This window comes from Acomys russatus, chromosome 25 (assembly GCF_903995435.1).
Source record: "Acomys russatus chromosome 25, mAcoRus1.1, whole genome shotgun sequence".
NCBI lineage: Eukaryota > Metazoa > Chordata > Mammalia > Rodentia > Muridae > Acomys > Acomys russatus.
The window spans coordinates 12102017-12119925 of record NC_067161.1 but is presented as its reverse complement, the minus strand read 5'-3'; the positions used below and the strand labels follow the sequence as shown (position 1 = coordinate 12119925).

General features: G+C 45.7%; 1 protein-coding gene across 12 annotated transcripts in view; it reads left to right on the top strand.

The window, feature by feature from the left end:
- The first annotated feature begins 7331 nt into the window (after positions 1 to 7331).
- Positions 7332 to 17909, top strand: part of Mapk8ip3 (mitogen-activated protein kinase 8 interacting protein 3) — a 41209-nt gene continuing 30631 nt past the window's right edge. For 6 of the 12 annotated variants that reach the window (XM_051167975.1, XM_051167971.1, XM_051167970.1 and 3 more), the window contains exon 1: positions 7332 to 7783. In XM_051167975.1, the coding sequence (XP_051023932.1) occupies positions 7466 to 7783 (318 nt within the window). In that variant the 5' untranslated portion in view covers positions 7332 to 7465. The remainder of the gene's footprint in view (positions 7784 to 17909) is intronic. The other 6 variants (XM_051167969.1, XM_051167968.1, XM_051167965.1 and 3 more) reach the window with 1 other exon arrangement.

The window sequence follows — 17909 nt, the reverse complement described above, 5'->3', positions numbered from 1 at the left end:
TGTCAAGAAGGAATCAGACATCACTGTGCTGTCCCTGCCCTTAGTGCAGTGAGAGAAAAGCTCCAAGCTCCACCTGCTGACCCGGATGGCTGGGAGGATATGGAGACCTGCGACAGTGACCCACAGCAACAGCTGCCTTATTTGCCTCCCCATCTGTCTATCTCTCCTGCTGAAGCTGGGCTCAAAGCGTGGTATACAGTGGTATACAGTTTTCACCTGCATTAAGCCTTAAAACTTTTAAAGTGCATTTGGTGCCAACATTTTTCTAGCATTATGTCAGAATAAGAAACTGGTCCCTACATGATAGTGCAATTCTGATAGGAACATTTTGTTTTTATGAGGCAAAACTGGGTGTAAGAGTTGCATTAAACTTAGTAGCCACATACTCACGCCTGTGTGTACTTGTGTCTGTGCGCTCCTCCATAATTCAGTTGAGGGCGGGGCACCACAACCTGCGAATTCTGATCTTGTTTGTTTGGAGACAGGGTTTCTCTTGTAGCCCTGACTGACCCAGACTCACTTTGTAGACCAGGCTGGCCTCAATCTCAGAGATCTACCTGCCTCTGCTGGGATTAAAGGTGTGCACAACCACGCTGGGCTTGATCCTTTTTCATGGCTTTCCTTTGGTAAAGTTAACTTCTTTCCTTGGTCTTGATCTAAAAATGCTCAATATAATCATTTTTAAGATTTGAGCAGAAGCAGCTGGATGCAGTGGCACACACCTGTAGTCCCAGCACTCGGGAGGCAGAGGCAGGCAGATCTCTTGAGTTCAAGGCCAGCCTGGCCTACAAAGTGAGTTCCAGGACAACCAGGCCCACACAGACATTTTTGTCTTGAACTTTTTCACCCCCAAAAAAAATTTTTTTTAAAGATTTGAGCAGAATTAATAAGGAATATACTATAATCTATTCAGTTTTCTGTAGTTGAACTGTACTGTTTAGAATAAGTGATAGAAGAAAACTTAGCCTTCTCCAATTTGGCTTTGAAGTGACCCAATCATAATCCTTGTAATGAAGAGTTAGGGCAGCCAGCTACTCAGCTTTGTTAGATTGAAATCCTATAGAGAAAACACATGTCTTTCCTGTGTATTTATCATGTTTTCATATGTTCAACATGCAAACTCCATGTCCTCACTAACATGTAAATTATATTGATTGTGGCAAGGTAACTACCTACTTGGAGTCTCAAAAATTTCACATCTTCACACACAGGAATAGTGGTGCATGCCTTCCAACACTTAGGCAAATAGAGACAGGTGAATCTCCAGGACAGCCAGGGCTGTATTGAGAAGTAGAGGAATTCTAATCCAGCAACATGGCTGCTTTAGCAAGGAATCACATCCAAAGACCTAGGTCTATGTAATCTGCCTGGAATGAGCCAGATTAGAACAGATTGCTAAAGGTAGTGTGAGGCTTTGGAGAACAGTTTGAGCCACAACAGCTAGGTTGAACCAGCCAGCCTGAATTCAGGAAGAGGCAGAAAGGGTGAGCATATTTGGTAATAAGTTTCAGAGTCTGAAAAGAGGTGATTAAGAGTTACCTTTTACAGGGCTGGAGACATGGCTCAGCGGTTAAGAGCACTGACTGCTTTTCCAGAGGTCATGAGTTCAATTGCCAGCAACCACATGGTGCCTCACAACCATCTACAATGGGACCTGGTGCCCTCTTCTGGCAGAGCACTGTATACATAATAATAAATAGATATTTTTATGCCGGGCGTGGTAGCGCACGCCTTTAATCCCAGCACTCAGGAGGCAGAGGCAAGCGGATCGCTGTAAGTTCGAGGCCAGCCTGGTCTACAAAGTGAGTCCAGGATGGCCAAGGCTACACAGAAACCCTGTCTCGAAAAACCAAAAAAAAAAAAAAAAGTTACCTTTTACAGAGAAACCCTGTCTAACATTTTTGTTTTGTTTCTTGAGACAGGGTCTCTTGTGTTAGCCTTGGCTGTCCTGGACTCGATTTGTAGACCAGGCTGGCCTCAAACTCCCAGCAATCCACCTGCCCCTTCCTCCCAAGTACTGGGATTAAAGGCATGGGCCACCTCTGGAACAACTTACTTGTCTACACATAATTAGAAATGTAGTGAGTTCCATGAACTATTAGAACTGTCAATACAACTGCTCCAGCCCTAGGCAAGCACTACAAGATAGCATGTCTTCAGAGGCTAGACAGCTCCTCTGCATGTTAAGAGTGAGGAAGTGGCCTGGTGTGGTGGTTTGCACCTAAAATCCCAGCATTGGGAGACAGAGGCAGGCGGATTACTGTGAGTTTGAGGCCGTCTTGGTCTACAAAGTGAGTCTAGGACAGCTAAGGCTACACAGAGAAACCCTGTCTGGAAACCACCCCCGCCACCCCCCCCAAAGTGAGGAAGTGAAATTGTCAAGTCTCATTCTTGGGTGGAAATAATAATACAATTATACGTTTTTTGTGTTAGCTCCTACACAGCATTTTATTCCTAAATTTTAGCATTCTGGGAGATGGACTATTCTTGCCTTAGGTATAACTATCTAGTGCTATCTGAAACCCAACTTAGGAAGGAATGAAAAGGACATAGGGATGTTTGGGCTTTGGCAGACATTAGAGGCATGATTAAAGTAGAACTTCTGACATGTATCACTGTGGTTTGGTTTGTTTCAAGAGAGTTTGTCTGCGTAGTCTTGGCTGTCAACTCGTTTTGTAGACCAGGTTTGCCTTGAACTCACATCGATCCGCCTGCCTCTGCCTCCCTGAGTGTTGGAATTATAGGTGTCCAGCTGACATGTATCACTTTTCTACTGCTCTGATAAAACAACATGACCAAGGCAATTTACAGAAGGAAATGTTTATCTGGACTTCCAGGTCCAGGAGGATAAGAGTCCATGTCCATCATGGCAAGCAAGCAAGGGAGTAGAGCTAAGCCTCAGAGTCTGCCCCTAGAGATGCACCTCCTTGAACAAGGCCACTCTCCCTAACGCTCCAAACATGGCATCACCAGCTGGGGATCCATTATTCAAATCCCTGAGGCTATGGAGACTGTCCACCTTAAATTTTGGGGCCTTTCAGTAGGACAAAGTATTCTGGTAGAGCTTCCAACATCCAGGATCAGACAAACTACAGAATTCAGTAAGCACCTATTATGTAATCCGGGGAGCTGGAGGAAGCACTTGATACTTTTGCAAAGGAATGGAGGCAACACCCAGGAAGGGTAGCTCACAAGCATGTGTAACACCAGCTCAAGGAATGTGGTTGTTTCCACTGGATGGGTGCCAGCACTTGTGCACATATCTTCTACAAATGCATAACTTTAAAATTTGTTTTATGGGTAGTTTGGTGTTCCCTTCCTTCCACTAGGAGTCATGTCTAGTTAGAGGGTGGCCTCTTCAGCCTCATCCACTTCCCCTGTCTATTCTATTTCTACTTCTGAGGGAGGTTTAAGCATCCTCCGTTGGGTCCTCCTTATTACTTCTTTGGGTCTGTGAATTGTATGATTACGCTGTACTATAATGGCTGAAATCCACTTATAAGTCAGTACACACCATGTGTGGTTACCTCACTCAGGACGATCTTTCCTAGTTCCATCCATTTGCCTGCAAATTGCATTGTTTCCTTGTCTTTAATAGCTGAATAATAGTCCATTGTGTAAACGTACCAATTTCTTTATTCTTTGGTTGAGGGACATCTGGGTTGTTTCCAGTTTCTGGCTATTACGAATGAAGCAGCTATCAACCCGCCCACAAAAACTTTGACCCCAAACTTACCCTGCCTACAAGATACGCAGAGACAAAAATAAAGCAAAGATTGATGAAATGTCCAACCAGTGCCTGGTTCAACCTGATACCCACCCTGTGGGAAAGAGCCACCACTGACAATATTAACGATATTCTGCTGTGCTTGCAGACTGGAGCCTTGCATAGCTGTCCTCTGAGAGGCTCCACCCAGCAGCTGATGTGAACAGATGCAGAGACCCACAGCCAAACTTTTGGTGGAGGGCAGGAAGTCTTATGAAGAGTTCGGGGCAGAATAGAAAAACTGAGAGGGAGGGGCTGGAGAGATGGCTCAGTGGTTAAGAGCACTGCCTGCTCTTCGAAAGGACCTGGGTTCAACTCCCAGCACCCACATGGCAACTCATAACTGTCTGTAACTCCAAGATCTGACACCCTTACACCAATGCACATAAATTAAAAAAAAAAAAAAGACTGAGAAGGGACAAGAGCTCCCTAAGAAGACCAACAGAGCTAACTAACCAGGGCGCAGGGCAGCCTGTGGAGACTGAAGCTCCAACCAAGGACCATGCATGGGCTGGACATAGGCCCCCTACACAGATGTAACTGACAGCTCATATGGGTCCCCTGATAAGGGGAATGGGGCCTAATTCTGACACAGACTCTTGCCTGCTTTTTGATCACTTTCCCCTGACAGGGCTACCTCGCCAGGCCACCAAGGGGTCGGGGTCAAGGGAAGAGGATGTGCTTAGTAGTAGGGGAGTAGGGGAGAGGGAGAGGGGAAATGGTGAGGGAAGGAGGGGGCTATGACCAGTATGTAAAGTGAATATTTTTTTTAATTATTTGTACATCACATAACTTGTTATCATTAGGGCAGTTGTTGAATCATTCCTATGTGAAAGCACAGTAAATAATACATTTTCATCAAAAAAAAAATTTTTTTTAAGCCAGGTGGCAGTGGCTTATGCCTTTAATCCCAGCACTTGGGAGTCAGGGGCAAGTGGATCTCTGAGTTGGAGGTCAGCCTGGTCTACAGAGCAAGTTCCAGGACAGCAAGGACTATATAGAGAAACCCTGTCTCAGAAAACCAAAAATAAATAAAATAAATACCCCTTTTTTCTTTTTAAGTTAATGTTCACGTCATTTGGCCTGTCCTTGTGTTGGTGGGAGGTCTCCCCACTTGTGTACTAAGAATTTACAGGGTGAGGGTGTGGTGGCCCATGCCTTTAGTCCCCAGTGCTTGGGAGGCAGAGGCAAGTGATCCTTGTGAGTTAAGAGGGCACTGGTCTATAATGTAAGTTCAGGACAGCCAGGGATATACAAACTATCTCAAAGACTTTAGAGGGTCCATATTACTGAGACAGCCCTAAAACAAAATACTAAAACAACCCCTAAACACAAGCTTGTACTGTAAATTGTTTACCAGGGACCAGAGGAATGATGGCTCAGTGGTTAAAAGCACTTGTTATGATAGCAGAGGGCCTGGGTTCTGTTCTCAGCACCCATATGGTGACTCACAACCATCTGTGATTCTAATTTGGGAGATCCGATGACCACTCACGTGGTATATATATATTGCAGGCAAAACACTCATACTACAGCCTGGGCTACAGAGCGAGTCCAGGACAGCCAAGGCTACACAGGGAAACCCTGTCTCGAAAAACAAAACAAAAGAACAACAACCAAAACCAAAACCAAACAAAAATAGTATACAAAGTTAATAAATTTTTTAAATTAATTATTTATTTAATCTATTTGTCCTGATTCCTAATTTTGGTGATTTTAAATTAACTCAGGTGCTGGAGAGATGGCTCAGAGGTTAAGGGCCCTGACTGCTCCTCCAGAGGCCCTGAGTTCGATTCCCAGCAACCACATGGTGGCTCACAACCATCTATAATGTGATTTGGTGCCCTCTTCTGGCCTGCATGTGTACATGCAGACAGCACTGTATACATAATAATAAGTGAATCTTTTTTTTTTTTTTTTTTTTAATTAACTCAGGTGGGTCTAGAAAGATGGCTCTGTGGGTTCTATTTCCAGAACCCAAGTGGCACGACTGTCAGTAACTCCTCCAGCTCCAGGAGATCCAATACCCTCTCCTGGTTCCTGCAGGCATCAGGCACATGTAGATGAAACACCCATACACATTAAATAATGTTCACTGCAAGTCCTACTGCAGTCTGCCCCTCTCACACAAGCCCTAGTCAGTTGACAATATGTCGTCTCATCTTTGCAGGCTCGGGAGGTTAAATCAGTATCAAATCCCAGGCAACTTGGAAATGTTCACCAGAGAAGACCGCTCAGACACGGGTTTAAGCCAATCTTTACTTATTAGCTGGCCAGTGTCGGGTTTCAGGATCCCAGTGTAGCCCTGAGCCTTTTTCAGGGTGAACTTCTAAGCACTAAACCCACGTTCTGTGTTGACATACTTGACTTTAAAGAACAGCTAGCCGGAAGCAGAACTACAGAAGTGAAAAAGCAAGAGTAGTACATTTAGAGACTCCCAGAACTATGGACATTGATGGCTTGGGTCTTTGTTTTCATTTTTGGCAGGTGATGCTGTTCTACATGCTGTGTTTTACAGCCTGAATGACACTTCCATCATGGGGTCAGTTGTGCTAATGTCTGGGGCTCTGCTACAAAACAATCTCTTAGAGTAGGTATTTGTCTATATAGTAAATTGTGTTTGAAAAAGTGAGGGAATTACAGCCCCAGGTGATGGTAGTGTGTGCTCTTAGTTCCAGCTGAATGGCAGAAGCCAGGCATAGCAAGTTCCAGGTCAGCCAGGGCTACACAGTAAGACCTTATATATGAAATTGTGAACGTCAGCTTCAGGAATCATTGGGTTGATGTGCTAAGAATAACATTTGGTGGCTGGGCGTTGGCTTAGCAGTTGAGAGCATTTGATCTTACAGAGAAGGACTTCAGTTTTAACCATCAGTATGGCTGCTCACAACTGACTGTAACTCCCAATTCAGACGCGCCAGGCATGTAAATGGTGCAAAATACGCATGATCCAAACTCATACACATAAAATAACAAGTAACTTTTAAAAGTAGGTCTGGAATCTGAGCTGACCCAGAAGGCTTTGAGGTGGAGGTGGGGACGGGGGAAATTGAGGTTAGGAGAAAACAGTCAGTATATCACGGGGCACCACAGTTTAAAGTCAGGCTCATGGTGTCCCCAGCCAATGAACACATATAGATTGACTCGCTTTATAGTCCAACCTCAAAGTACTGCCACACTTAAGGACCTTAGAACGCTGGCAGGCTGTGCAAATGAAGCACTGCTTGGAACTAAGCGACCAGAAGAGCTGGAAACAGAGCATGCGACAGAGAAACTGAAGCAGCCAGTACTCTTGGCTGTCCTGGACTCACTTTGCAGACCAGGCTGGCCTCGAACTCACAGCGATCCGCCTCCCAAGTGCTGGGATTAAAGGCGTGCACCACCACTCCCACTTTAGCCAGTCAGGCAGGTCTTTTCAACCCACTGAACCAGCACGTCCAACGCCACCAGCAACGCGGCCGGAAACGCACCGCCTTGTTTCCTTAGCGTCAGGGCGCACGCCCCGGAGCGGGGCGGGACGAGACGGGGCTCCACCCCCCGCAGACAGGCGGGACTTCCGGTAAGGGAGTGACTGGAGTGACGGGCGCGGCCTGGGCGGCGGCGGCGGCGCATCCTAAGGTGGCGGCTGACTGAGGTGACAGCGGCCCGTGGCCTCGGGCACCGGCACGAGCCGCGCTGGCGGCGGCGGCGATAGCCGCGATGATGGAGATCCAGATGGACGAGGGCGGAGGTGTGGTGGTGTACCAAGACGACTACTGCTCGGGCTCGGTCATGTCGGAGCGTGTGTCGGGCCTGGCGGGCTCCATCTACCGAGAGTTCGAGCGCCTCATCCACTGCTACGACGAGGAGGTGGTCAAGGAGCTCATGCCGCTGGTGGTGAACGTGCTGGAGAACCTGGACTCGGTGCTGAGCGAGAACCAGGAGCACGAGGTGGAGCTGGAGCTCCTGCGCGAGGACAACGAGCAGCTGCTCACGCAGTACGAGCGCGAGAAGGCGCTGCGCAAACAGGCCGAGGAGGTGCGTGGGCCCCCGGCCGCCGCGGAGGGGGGACGCTGTGGGTAGCGTGGAGCAGCCGGCACGGCCCAGCCGGCGGAATCCTGCTGCTGGGAAGCGCCGGTTACTCCATCCAGTTTTGGATCCAGAGCCCAGCCTTTGCAGAGTCCGAGAGACTTGCGGGGGTCCCTACCCACCCACCCCCCCCCCCATTCCTGCTCTCTCCTCTGACCTTGGCTGCCGCCTGCTGGCTCTGGATTTTATTCCTTCAGTCTTTTGAGCAAGTTGCTCTAGATGATCCACAAAACCCAGAAATTCTACTACTATTCGGTTTATGATGGGAAGTGTCTTCTTAGGTGAGGTTAAATTCCATTTCAGTCAAGTTGGCTTGACACAGTCTTAGAGACGACTATAGAAATTAAAAGCCGTTCTTGATACTTGGGCTTCTTAAATTAGTGTCCCTGTTAGGATAAAAGCTTGTTTATCGCGAATTATTCCTATTTACTGTGGGTTGCTTTGCTTTTGGTTGTTGAGATGCTATTGTTTCAAGTTCTCAACACTGAGGGGATTCAGAAGCTCTTAGCGTTTGAGGGGGGCACAGAGTGATCGCAGACATCTTATTGAGGAGGGACCTGGCTACAGAAACTGTCTAGGCTAGACCAAGGTCACACACTGACCACTGACAAAAGGACAGGCCAAGTTACAGGGTAGACCGTGGTGCCAGCCTGAGCTGGGTCACGTTGCTGCGTAGTGGGGCAGTTCCCCAGAAGTCTGCAGTGTTTGGTCCTTCTCGGCCAACCCCGGAGCTGTGACTTGTGCCTGATACCACTCTCCGTTGCCCTGAACACTCTGGGGAGGACAAGGAGGAAAGGAAGGTGGACAGCCGTAAGGCATATAGTTATAACTTTGTAAGTTAAAAATGAGATTTGTTTCACACAAACTCTAGCGCCCCATATTTGACCATGTCCCCTGGATGGGGAGACCTGCTGGCACTCAGAGGAAGGATAGCAGGCTACCAAGAAGAGACTTGATACCCTATGAGCATATTCAGGGGGAGGAGGTCCCCCTCAGTCACAGTCATAGGGGAAGGGAGTAAGGGGAGAATGGGAGGGAGGGAGGAATGGGAGGATACAGGGATGGGATAACAATTGAGATGTAATATGAATAAATTAATAAAATATATTTTTAAAAAATGAGATTTGCCTGAAATAGGCACCTGCCCTGCATGTTATTAACAGTGACTCTCCCCCGCACCCTGGGAAGATGCCTTTGCTTTCCAGTTTCTAAGCAGTGAGTGGACATGCGGCTTACAGAGTGTAGCAGTGCCAAGACCCAGCTCTTTAGAGAAAGCTGAGCAAAGCCAGGTGGAAGCTGTGGTTAGATGCCCATAGTATGCCCTTGGAGGGACCTCCAGTGAGGCTAAGAGTGAGGCGGGACTAAACACTGTGAACAGCATTCTAGCTCTTTCCTGGGATGAAGTGGACGCTGATCTTCAGTTCTGGGGGTAAGGAAAAAAAGACTGCTGTGTCCTAGTAGCCAGCTTCTTTTTCTAGACTGGGATGTGTGATCAGATGGTGTGATAGGCCAGGAGCTGCATCACTGGGTGCAGACTTGCGGTGCAGAAGAGTGCTGTCCCAGGCACTTTGCTTGTTCAAGCTTAGTCAGATGGGTAACCTGAGCTGCCAGCAGCTTTCTGAGAAGGCAGAATCTTCAAGGCTTTTTAAAGTTGTTAAACAAAGAAAACATCTCAGCCCTCTGTTTCTTACCCTGATATCAGTACGTTCTGATACCAGGTGTTTCACTCTCAAAAACTCTGGACCTGGGAAGAGGGGCTCAGCTGTAGAGTGTGCAGATGCCAGCCTGGCCATCCTAACGTCAGGGACCACACTTCTTACCCGCCTCTCCATTTCTCTCTCAGAGCTTCAGTTGTAGCTGTCTTGTAAAGTGAGTGGGTTGCCAGGCGTGGGGAGGCAGTTCCACCACAAGTATCACTGGCCATTGGCTATCTAGGAAGAAAATGGTGACAAGGTGGATTTAGCAGTGAGGACAGAGTCCCCAGTGTAGTTTCAGGTCAGCCTTGGATGGCAAAGCTTGGCCCTTGTGATCTGTTGCATTGTTTCTGACCGGTATGGTTCTAAGTGGAAGTGTTTCCCACTCAGTCCTTTCCCAGTGGAAGAGAAAAGGATTAGAAAGAGGCAGCTAACTGTGCTAGCCTTTTTCCTCGCAGTGGGCAAGCACTTAGATCATAGGAGGTAAGATAATGTTTGAGAGACAGAGTATTATGTCTTTACTGCCATTATCTTTCTTAAAGAATGTAGTAAAAGCCAGGCACACGCCTTTAATCCCAGCACTCAGGGAGGCAGAGGCAGGTGGATCTCTGAGTTCTGCTTGGTCTACAAAGTGAGTTAGGACAGTCAAGGCTACACAGAGAAACCCTGTCTTGAAAAAACAAACAAACAAGTAAACCTCACCTCCCAAATGTGGTAGAAACACTCCTTAGCTCATTTTGTGTTCTTTGGACATTTGCTGGTACACAAAGAAAGAATCCAAACGAAGAGTTGGATCCAAGATCTACTTTTTTCCTAAACAAGAATAGTCATTCATAGAAAAACACTTGTGTAGGGTTGAGTAGAGACAGGGAGACTCGAGCAACACGCTTCTCAATAAATAGAACCTTGCATAAGTGAATTAAAGTTTTAAATCAGGTCTTTGTGTATTTATTTTCATATTACAAATAGTGAACTCATCACTGTTTGGACAGTATGTGGTTTCTCCAGTCACATGAAGAGCAGTTGTTTCCTAATGTAGTCAGGGATCAAACCCAGGGCCCCTTGAGTGATGAGCTACACTCCAGCTTCTGCCATTGATGTCATAGATGATGCTGTTATGCTGTGGTAGCCAGAGCTGCCTGTCCTCCAAAAGTTGATCCGGCATAGCAGTGCCAGAGTCACCAGGGTGAGAGTGGAGGAGCTTCCTCCCTGTGGTGCTCTTCCCACTAAGTGACAACCTTGCTCGAGAGACTTTAAGAGATGGAAACAGATAGGTACAGAAGCCATGAGAGCCAGAGCAAACACAACTAGAGTCTTGAACTCCTAGCATGGCAGCTCTGCTGTGTGTTGCTGTGACATCTTGCTGTGTCAGAAATACAGGGAGCCTCTGAACCACTGTGCAGCATGGACAGGCCTAAGGACCTATAGTAAAGGTCATTTCTTCCAAATGCTAGGTTTCTTAAGTAATCTGCTTGTCAAAACTTTGTTTTGAAACATGACCACTTAGGTATGTGTACTTTTGCAGGGTGTACTTTGGTCTGGTTTTTATGTGATCTCATGACCAGACCCGTTCTCTGTAGAAAGAAATCCAGAGCTACTGAAGTTGTAACAGCCTGGTCAGATGGAAGGTGGGCCTGAAGGGGGGACACAAGAACCAGAATGATAGACCTTTTCTCAAATTCCTTCCACCTTCCCAAGTGTTGTTTCTATCGCTTCGCCCTGGAAAGGTTTATCAGGCTACTTCTAGCATCTGTGGCGCACACCTTTAATCCCAGCACTCGGGAGGCAGAGGCAGGCAGATCACTATGAGTTCGAGGCCAGCCTGGTCTACAAAGTGAGTCCAGGACAGCGAAAGCTACACAGAGAAACCCTGTCTCAAAAAACCAAAAAAATATACACAGAGAGACCCTGTCTCAAAAAACCAAAAATAAATAAATAAAATAAAAATAAAAAATGAGAGAGAGAGTGAGAGAGAGAGAGAGCATGAATCACATGCCAACTCTAAAGAGTTTAGTATCTTTGGCTCTCTCCACCCCAGAGTTATCCTCTTTTCACCTCAAAGAGATGCTAGCCCTGTGTGACAAGAAAGAAGGCCAGCTTCTTGTTTCTGTGCGCATCTCTCCACACTGACTCTTCAGTTCCTGAGGCCCAAAGACTAACTCTTTGGAGCAACCATTCTGCCCTGCAAACTTCTTGTGACAATGGGCCTGCCCATTTTATACTATCTAGTCAGTAGCCACTTGGTACAGTGGCCTCTGAGCATTTGCACTATGACCAATGGAACTGTGGGACTGGGGCTTTGTTTTTCCTTTTTCTCTAGTGCTGGGAACCGAAACCAGGACCTTAAAGCTTGCTGGGCAAGCTCTCTACCACTGAGCCGCAATCTCAGCCTCTGCTTTTCATTCCATTTAACTTGAATTGAAACAAACACATGTGACCAGGACAACCATACCAATATTATCTGTCTGTGTGAGCATTCTGGCTGAGTTGTCTTTATATAAAAGCAGATGACTGCTTTAAGTTAGCATCAGGCGGGAAAGGACAGTGCCTAAAACACAGGTTTGCGCTTTTCCAATGGACACTTTCCAGTTAGAGGGATCTACCTAAAGCAGTTATGTAGGAGACCTGGTAGAAGAAAATACTGTGTGATGGGGGAGGAGGGGTGCCAGCTGTCTAGGAAACAGCACAGAAGGTGATGAATTCTCACAGGGCTGGGAAGAGAACCTCTGGGGAAATCCCTAGTGCCTGGAAATCAGCTGTGCTATTAGGCACAAGATTGAACCTTTGATCCTGAACATCATGTTTTAGTCTATTTCGGGGGGAAGGGGTTAACTCTCTTACTGGGGTCTCATTGGTATACGCCGACTGCACATGCTTAGTGTCCAATTTGATACAATAGTCATGTCAGCCCCTGAAGCCTTGCCCACTGCTCTGGAGTTCTCCCAGAGTAATCTCGTTCTCTTTTCTCTGCTTCATCCCAAGGTGACTGCTACCTGCTTTCGTTAACTTTCATCTTCTAGAACTTTAACTAAATGGAATTATTCAGGGTATGCTCCTGTCTGGCTTTTCACTGAGCTTCACGATTTTAAGATTTGTTGAGGTTGTTGTCTGTGACACTTTGAGTACCTGTTAGAATCGAGAGATTTAGGGACTAATGATTTAAAGGAGACATGCCTCTATGCTTAGGGATGTCTCGTCATTTGGTGATGTTTCTCTGACAGGTTCCTGGAATCAGCAGTGACAGATTCAAAGCTGTGCCTATTATGAAAAGGTTTGGAGCACTCTTCCTCACCGAGCCTCTCAGGGTTCCTTTCATTCTTCCTCATTTGGTACTCCTGTCCCATTTTGTCCTAACCTACCCTTCCTCCCTCTCAGCAAATACCCAGAAAAGCAAACACTCCTGCAGCCACACACTTAGCTGTAGCTCTGTCTAGCTCATATTTAAAATGCTGCCAATTTTTAAAGTGTGTGTGTGTGTGTGTGTGTGTGTGTGTGTGTGTGTGAAAGAGGTTTGTGTGAGGGTAGACAAGTGTGTGCCATAGTATGCATGTGGAAATCAGAGACAGTTTTTCCATAGATTGTAGCCATATTTTTTAAATCTTTTTTTTCCTTTTTTTTTTTTTTAAATGTGTAGCCCAGGCTGGCCTCGAACTCGTGATCCTCCTGCCTCCGCTTCCTTCAGCAAATCCTACCGGCATGTGCCACCACTACTGGCTTAAAATCTATTTTAATTTTGGTTTCTTATATCTTTTTCTCCCTTTTCCACCCCAACCCCTTCCAACACCCCAACAGCAGGTAGGAGAGAAAGGCTAGTGGGGAGAAGGGCTGTAGTTTTCCTTAGCAACTTCCCACTGTTTAGGGTCTTCAGGTTCCTTGGGGCAAGTCTAATCCTCATTTCAGGATATCTCCAACTGTTTCTCATCAAATTGCATCAACAGCAACCAGGAGCAGCAGCAGGAAGCACCAGCGCCTTCTTCTTTCTCTGATCCCCCAGTCTCTGGCATATATTCCCACTGGCAAAGACCACGCCCCCACATGGGGCAGTTCCCAGCTGAGAAAAATCATGCAGCTCCCATATCCCACACCTGAGATTAAAACAAAAACATGTTTACTTATTATAATTGAAAAACCAAAATTTCCACCATCTACCTTGTTGAGGAAAGGTCTGTCTTATTTCTGCTGTCACCCTGCGTATTCAGGCCAGCTAGCTCAAGAGTTTTCAGGACATTCTCCTGTCTCACCTAAGATGCATATCACAATATCTGGCTTATTTGTGGGCTACAGGGATCAAATTCAGGTTGTTGGGCTTTTATGACTAATGCTTTACCTATTAAGCCATCTTCCTGGCTCTAAAAGGCTTGTGGTTTTTTTGTTGTTGTTGTTTTGCTTTGTTTTTTGGATTTTTTGAGACAGGGTTTCTCTGTAGCTTTGACTGTCCTAGACTCACTTTGTGGACCAGGCTGGCCTCAAACTCACAACGATCCACCTGCCTCTGCCTCCCAAGTGCTGGGATTAAAGGCATGTGCCATTACTGCCCGGCTAAAATGCTTATTTCTTGAAAGCAAAGACCTGTGTCAACTGAGGCATTATAACATTTTCCACTTCAAAATATGGGCAAAGCTGGACCAGATTAGATAGCTTAAACCAGCTGAAGAGGCAGTCATGGTGATTCAGCAGTTAAGAGTATGTACTACTTTTGCAGAAGACCCAAGTTCAATTCCCAGCGCCCATCTCAGATGGCTTACAACCACCTATAACTATAGCTCTAGGGGATCTGATGTTCTTTTCTGTGCTCTATGGGCACTTGCATTCCTAAGTGCATGCATGACACATTATATTAAAAATAAAAATATATATCTTAGGAAGAAACATATCAGCCCAAACTAGGGAAAGGGCCGCTGAGGATAGTTTTCCTGAAAAGGGTATCTTCTTCCATCCCCACCCCAAGGAAGATTTTCATGTTTTTAGATTTTAGTTTTATCTTTATTTTTCTTACCTCCCTGATAATCACTCTTTCTCCTTCTTCCCCCCTTCTGTTTTGCCGATGTTAATTTGTTTGTTTGTTTGTTTTTAAGATTTATTTATTTATTTATTATGTATTCATTATTCTGCCTGCATGTACACCTGAACTCCAGAAGAGGGCACCAGATCTCATTCTGGATGGTTGTGAGCCACCATGTGGTTGCTAGGAATTGAACTCATGACCTCTGGAAGAGCAGTCAGTGCTCTTAACTTGAGCCATCTCTCCAGCCCCAATTTATTTGGTTTTTGGAGATAGGGTTTCACTATTCAGCCGGGCTCTGCTGGCACACACTGGCTGGCTCAGAACCCATAGAGATCTGCCTTCCCCTGCCTCTCAAGTTTTGAGATTAGAGGCATGTACTACCACACTTGGCCCTCTTTCCCAGGGTTCTGAGACAGAGTCTTATTCTCTAGCCTAGTCAGGCTTTGAACTTGCAGTAGTACTGTCTTGGCTTTCCAAAGGCTTATAGGCATGAGCTGCCACAACCAGTTTTTTGTTTTTTCTTTTTTTGTTATTGTTGTGGGTTTGTTTGTTTGTTTGTTTGTTAAATTTATTCATTTTATGTGTCTTGGAGTTTCATCTGCATGTGTGTCTCTGTAACTGCCTTATGTACCTGGTAATCAGGGAGGCCAAAAGAAGGCAAAGAAATCCCCTGGGACTAGAGTTACAGATAGTTGTAAGCCATGTTGATGCTGAGAATTGAACCCAGATCCTCTGTAAGAACAGCCAGTGTTCTTAACCACTAAGCCATCTCTCTAGCTTCTGTTTTTGAGACAAGGGCTCATGTGCCTAGACTAGTCTCAAGCTTACTGTTTTGCTGAGGTTGGCCTTGAATACCAGGTGGGTTTATTTTATTTTTTTTCTTTTTCTTTTTCTTTTTTTTAAGACAGGGTTTTCTGTATGTAGTAGCTGTCCTGGAACTTGCTCTGTAGACCAGGCTGGTCTCAAACTCAGAGATTTACTGCCTCTTCCCCATGAGCACTGGGATTAAAGGCGTGCATCACCACTGCCTGGCTGTGATCTTATTCTTTTTGGTTACTTCTCCTAAAAATCTGAGTGCATTAAATCAGTTGTTGTGGTGTTTCAGATGCATACTGGATGGATTTTTAGCATGAATATGAGGAACACTTGCTACATTCTGAAGTATGGCCGTATTACTAACCCACATCTAATATTTCAATATAGAAATATCCATGCCTCTTCCATGTACTGTCTAGTGGTTCTTTGAAGTAGTGTCTGTAACTCCAGCCTCCCAACTGAGGACCTGCACTCCTGTGTTTCAGACCTAGGTGTGGGATATGTAAAGTTGGTCATAAAGGAACATCTAATGTTAGGGTTTGCTATCCCAGCTAGCCCTGGGTAAATACTTGATGGATATAGATTGCCCCTCTTGGTACCAGGAAGTAGCCACAGGTGATGGCACAGGCTCAGAGACCCTAGTTGCCCCTAGCCTGTCTGCTTGCTGAAGACAAGAGACCAGTAAGGTATATTTTTATTTTAAAAATTCTCTTCCTTTCTTTCTTTTCACCTATCAACAATTTTAAAAGAAGCTGATTTTTGATTCCTCTTGGTGTTTACTTCTAAAACTAGATGAGATCCTGTGGGTATTCCTGGCCTACAGAACACTGTGAGAGCAAAGCGTGCTCGATCTAGGGAAGCTGTAACAGTCCCAGGAATCCATTGTAAGAGATGGCATAGTGCTCAGCATCCTGAGAGTCCTGGATGCCGACTTGCGTTGTCGCCTTTTATGATTGACAGCAATTTAAAGTTGAATTTTCTACTTTATAATTTATATGTGAAATGGGAAGAGCAATCTCATTCCATGAAATTATTTTTTAAAGGCTAAATATATATGTATTCTTCATGTGTTAGTTGTACCCAGTTGATTCACAATCATTTATTTTCATTGTTTGTACATCTGCATATATACACAAAACCACTGCATTTTGATGGCCATGGGGTATTTTTCCTCCAGCTTCCTTGACTGCAGTGTCTTTAATCCTTCTGGCTGCAGTCTCTTCTTCCTTCCCTCCTCTGGAGTTTTCCCCTCTTACTGGCTATACAGGATGAGTCATCCTTCTGTCATTCACTGGAGCTCAGTGCTCCAGCACAAAGACCATGGACAAACTGCAGCAGGAGGGACATCAGTTGATTGGACTGCTATGGAGTTAGGTGTAGGTGAGTCATTACGTGAGACATGACCCTAGCCAGAGACTGAAGCCCGAAGTCCACTTTATAACATATCATTTGAGATGCGCCTCGCCCCCCCCCCCCCAAGACAGGGTTTCTCTCTGTAGCCTTGGCTGTCCTGGACTCACTCACAGTGATCTGCCTGCCTCTGCCTCCCTAGTACTGGGATTAAAGGCATGCACCACCATGCCCAGCCTTTGAGATACTTTTTGTGCCTTTAAAGCCCACCTAGTATTTATGCTTTCTACAGATGGAAATTTTTGGTCACATTCCAGTTTCCTGTTCAGTACTTGCACACAACTTCCTTCCTCATCCCTTACAACAGAGGCAATGTCCATACCAGGGTGGTGACTCCTCTTTTGGCCTTGATAAGATCTGTGTTTCAGAATGGTTTCTTTTCACTTGGTTTGGTGATGATCATTTTGCTCAGAAACTCTCCAGGCTGGGCCACTTCAAAAACAGTGCTTGTAATTTTTAGTCCAGTAATGATGGGTCTGGAGCTAAGAAGTGATTGAAATGCAGAGTAAAGGGCCTGGAGAGCTAGCTCAGGGGTTAAGAACACTGGCTGTTCTTCCAGAGGAGCAAGGTTCAATTCTTAGCACCTACATGGCAGCTCAGAACTGTCTGTGACTCCAGTTCTGGAGAATCTGATGCCCTCTTCTGCTTTTTCTCAGTAGGATCCCGCATGCATGTGGGACACATAAACTCACACAGCCACACACACACTCATAAAAATAAAAGATTCAGCACTCGAGAGGCACAGGCAGCTTGGTCTACAGTGAGTTCCAGGACAGCCAGGGATACACAGAGAAACCCTGTCTCAAAAAAACAAAACAAAACAAAAAAAATGAAAAATAATGAAATAGAGATAAGGAGAAAAGTTGCCTTTTCTTTGTTTAGAAGTTTAATGCTGACAGGGATAATCTATTCTATTGCAAACAAGATGGGCCACATCATTGGTGGATCCCATTGTTCAAAACTTACTGATCATGGGCCATTCTACTACACATGAGGCCCTGGAAAGGTATGTGAAGGCAGAATTACCAGGCCACCAGGAACGCTATTAGCTGGCCAAAGGTTCCAATCACTCATTTCTGGAGTATTCTCTTGCTCATTATCAGGGTTTGTTTGTGATGTCTCTCTACAGATGGGGAAAAGCAGGCAGCAT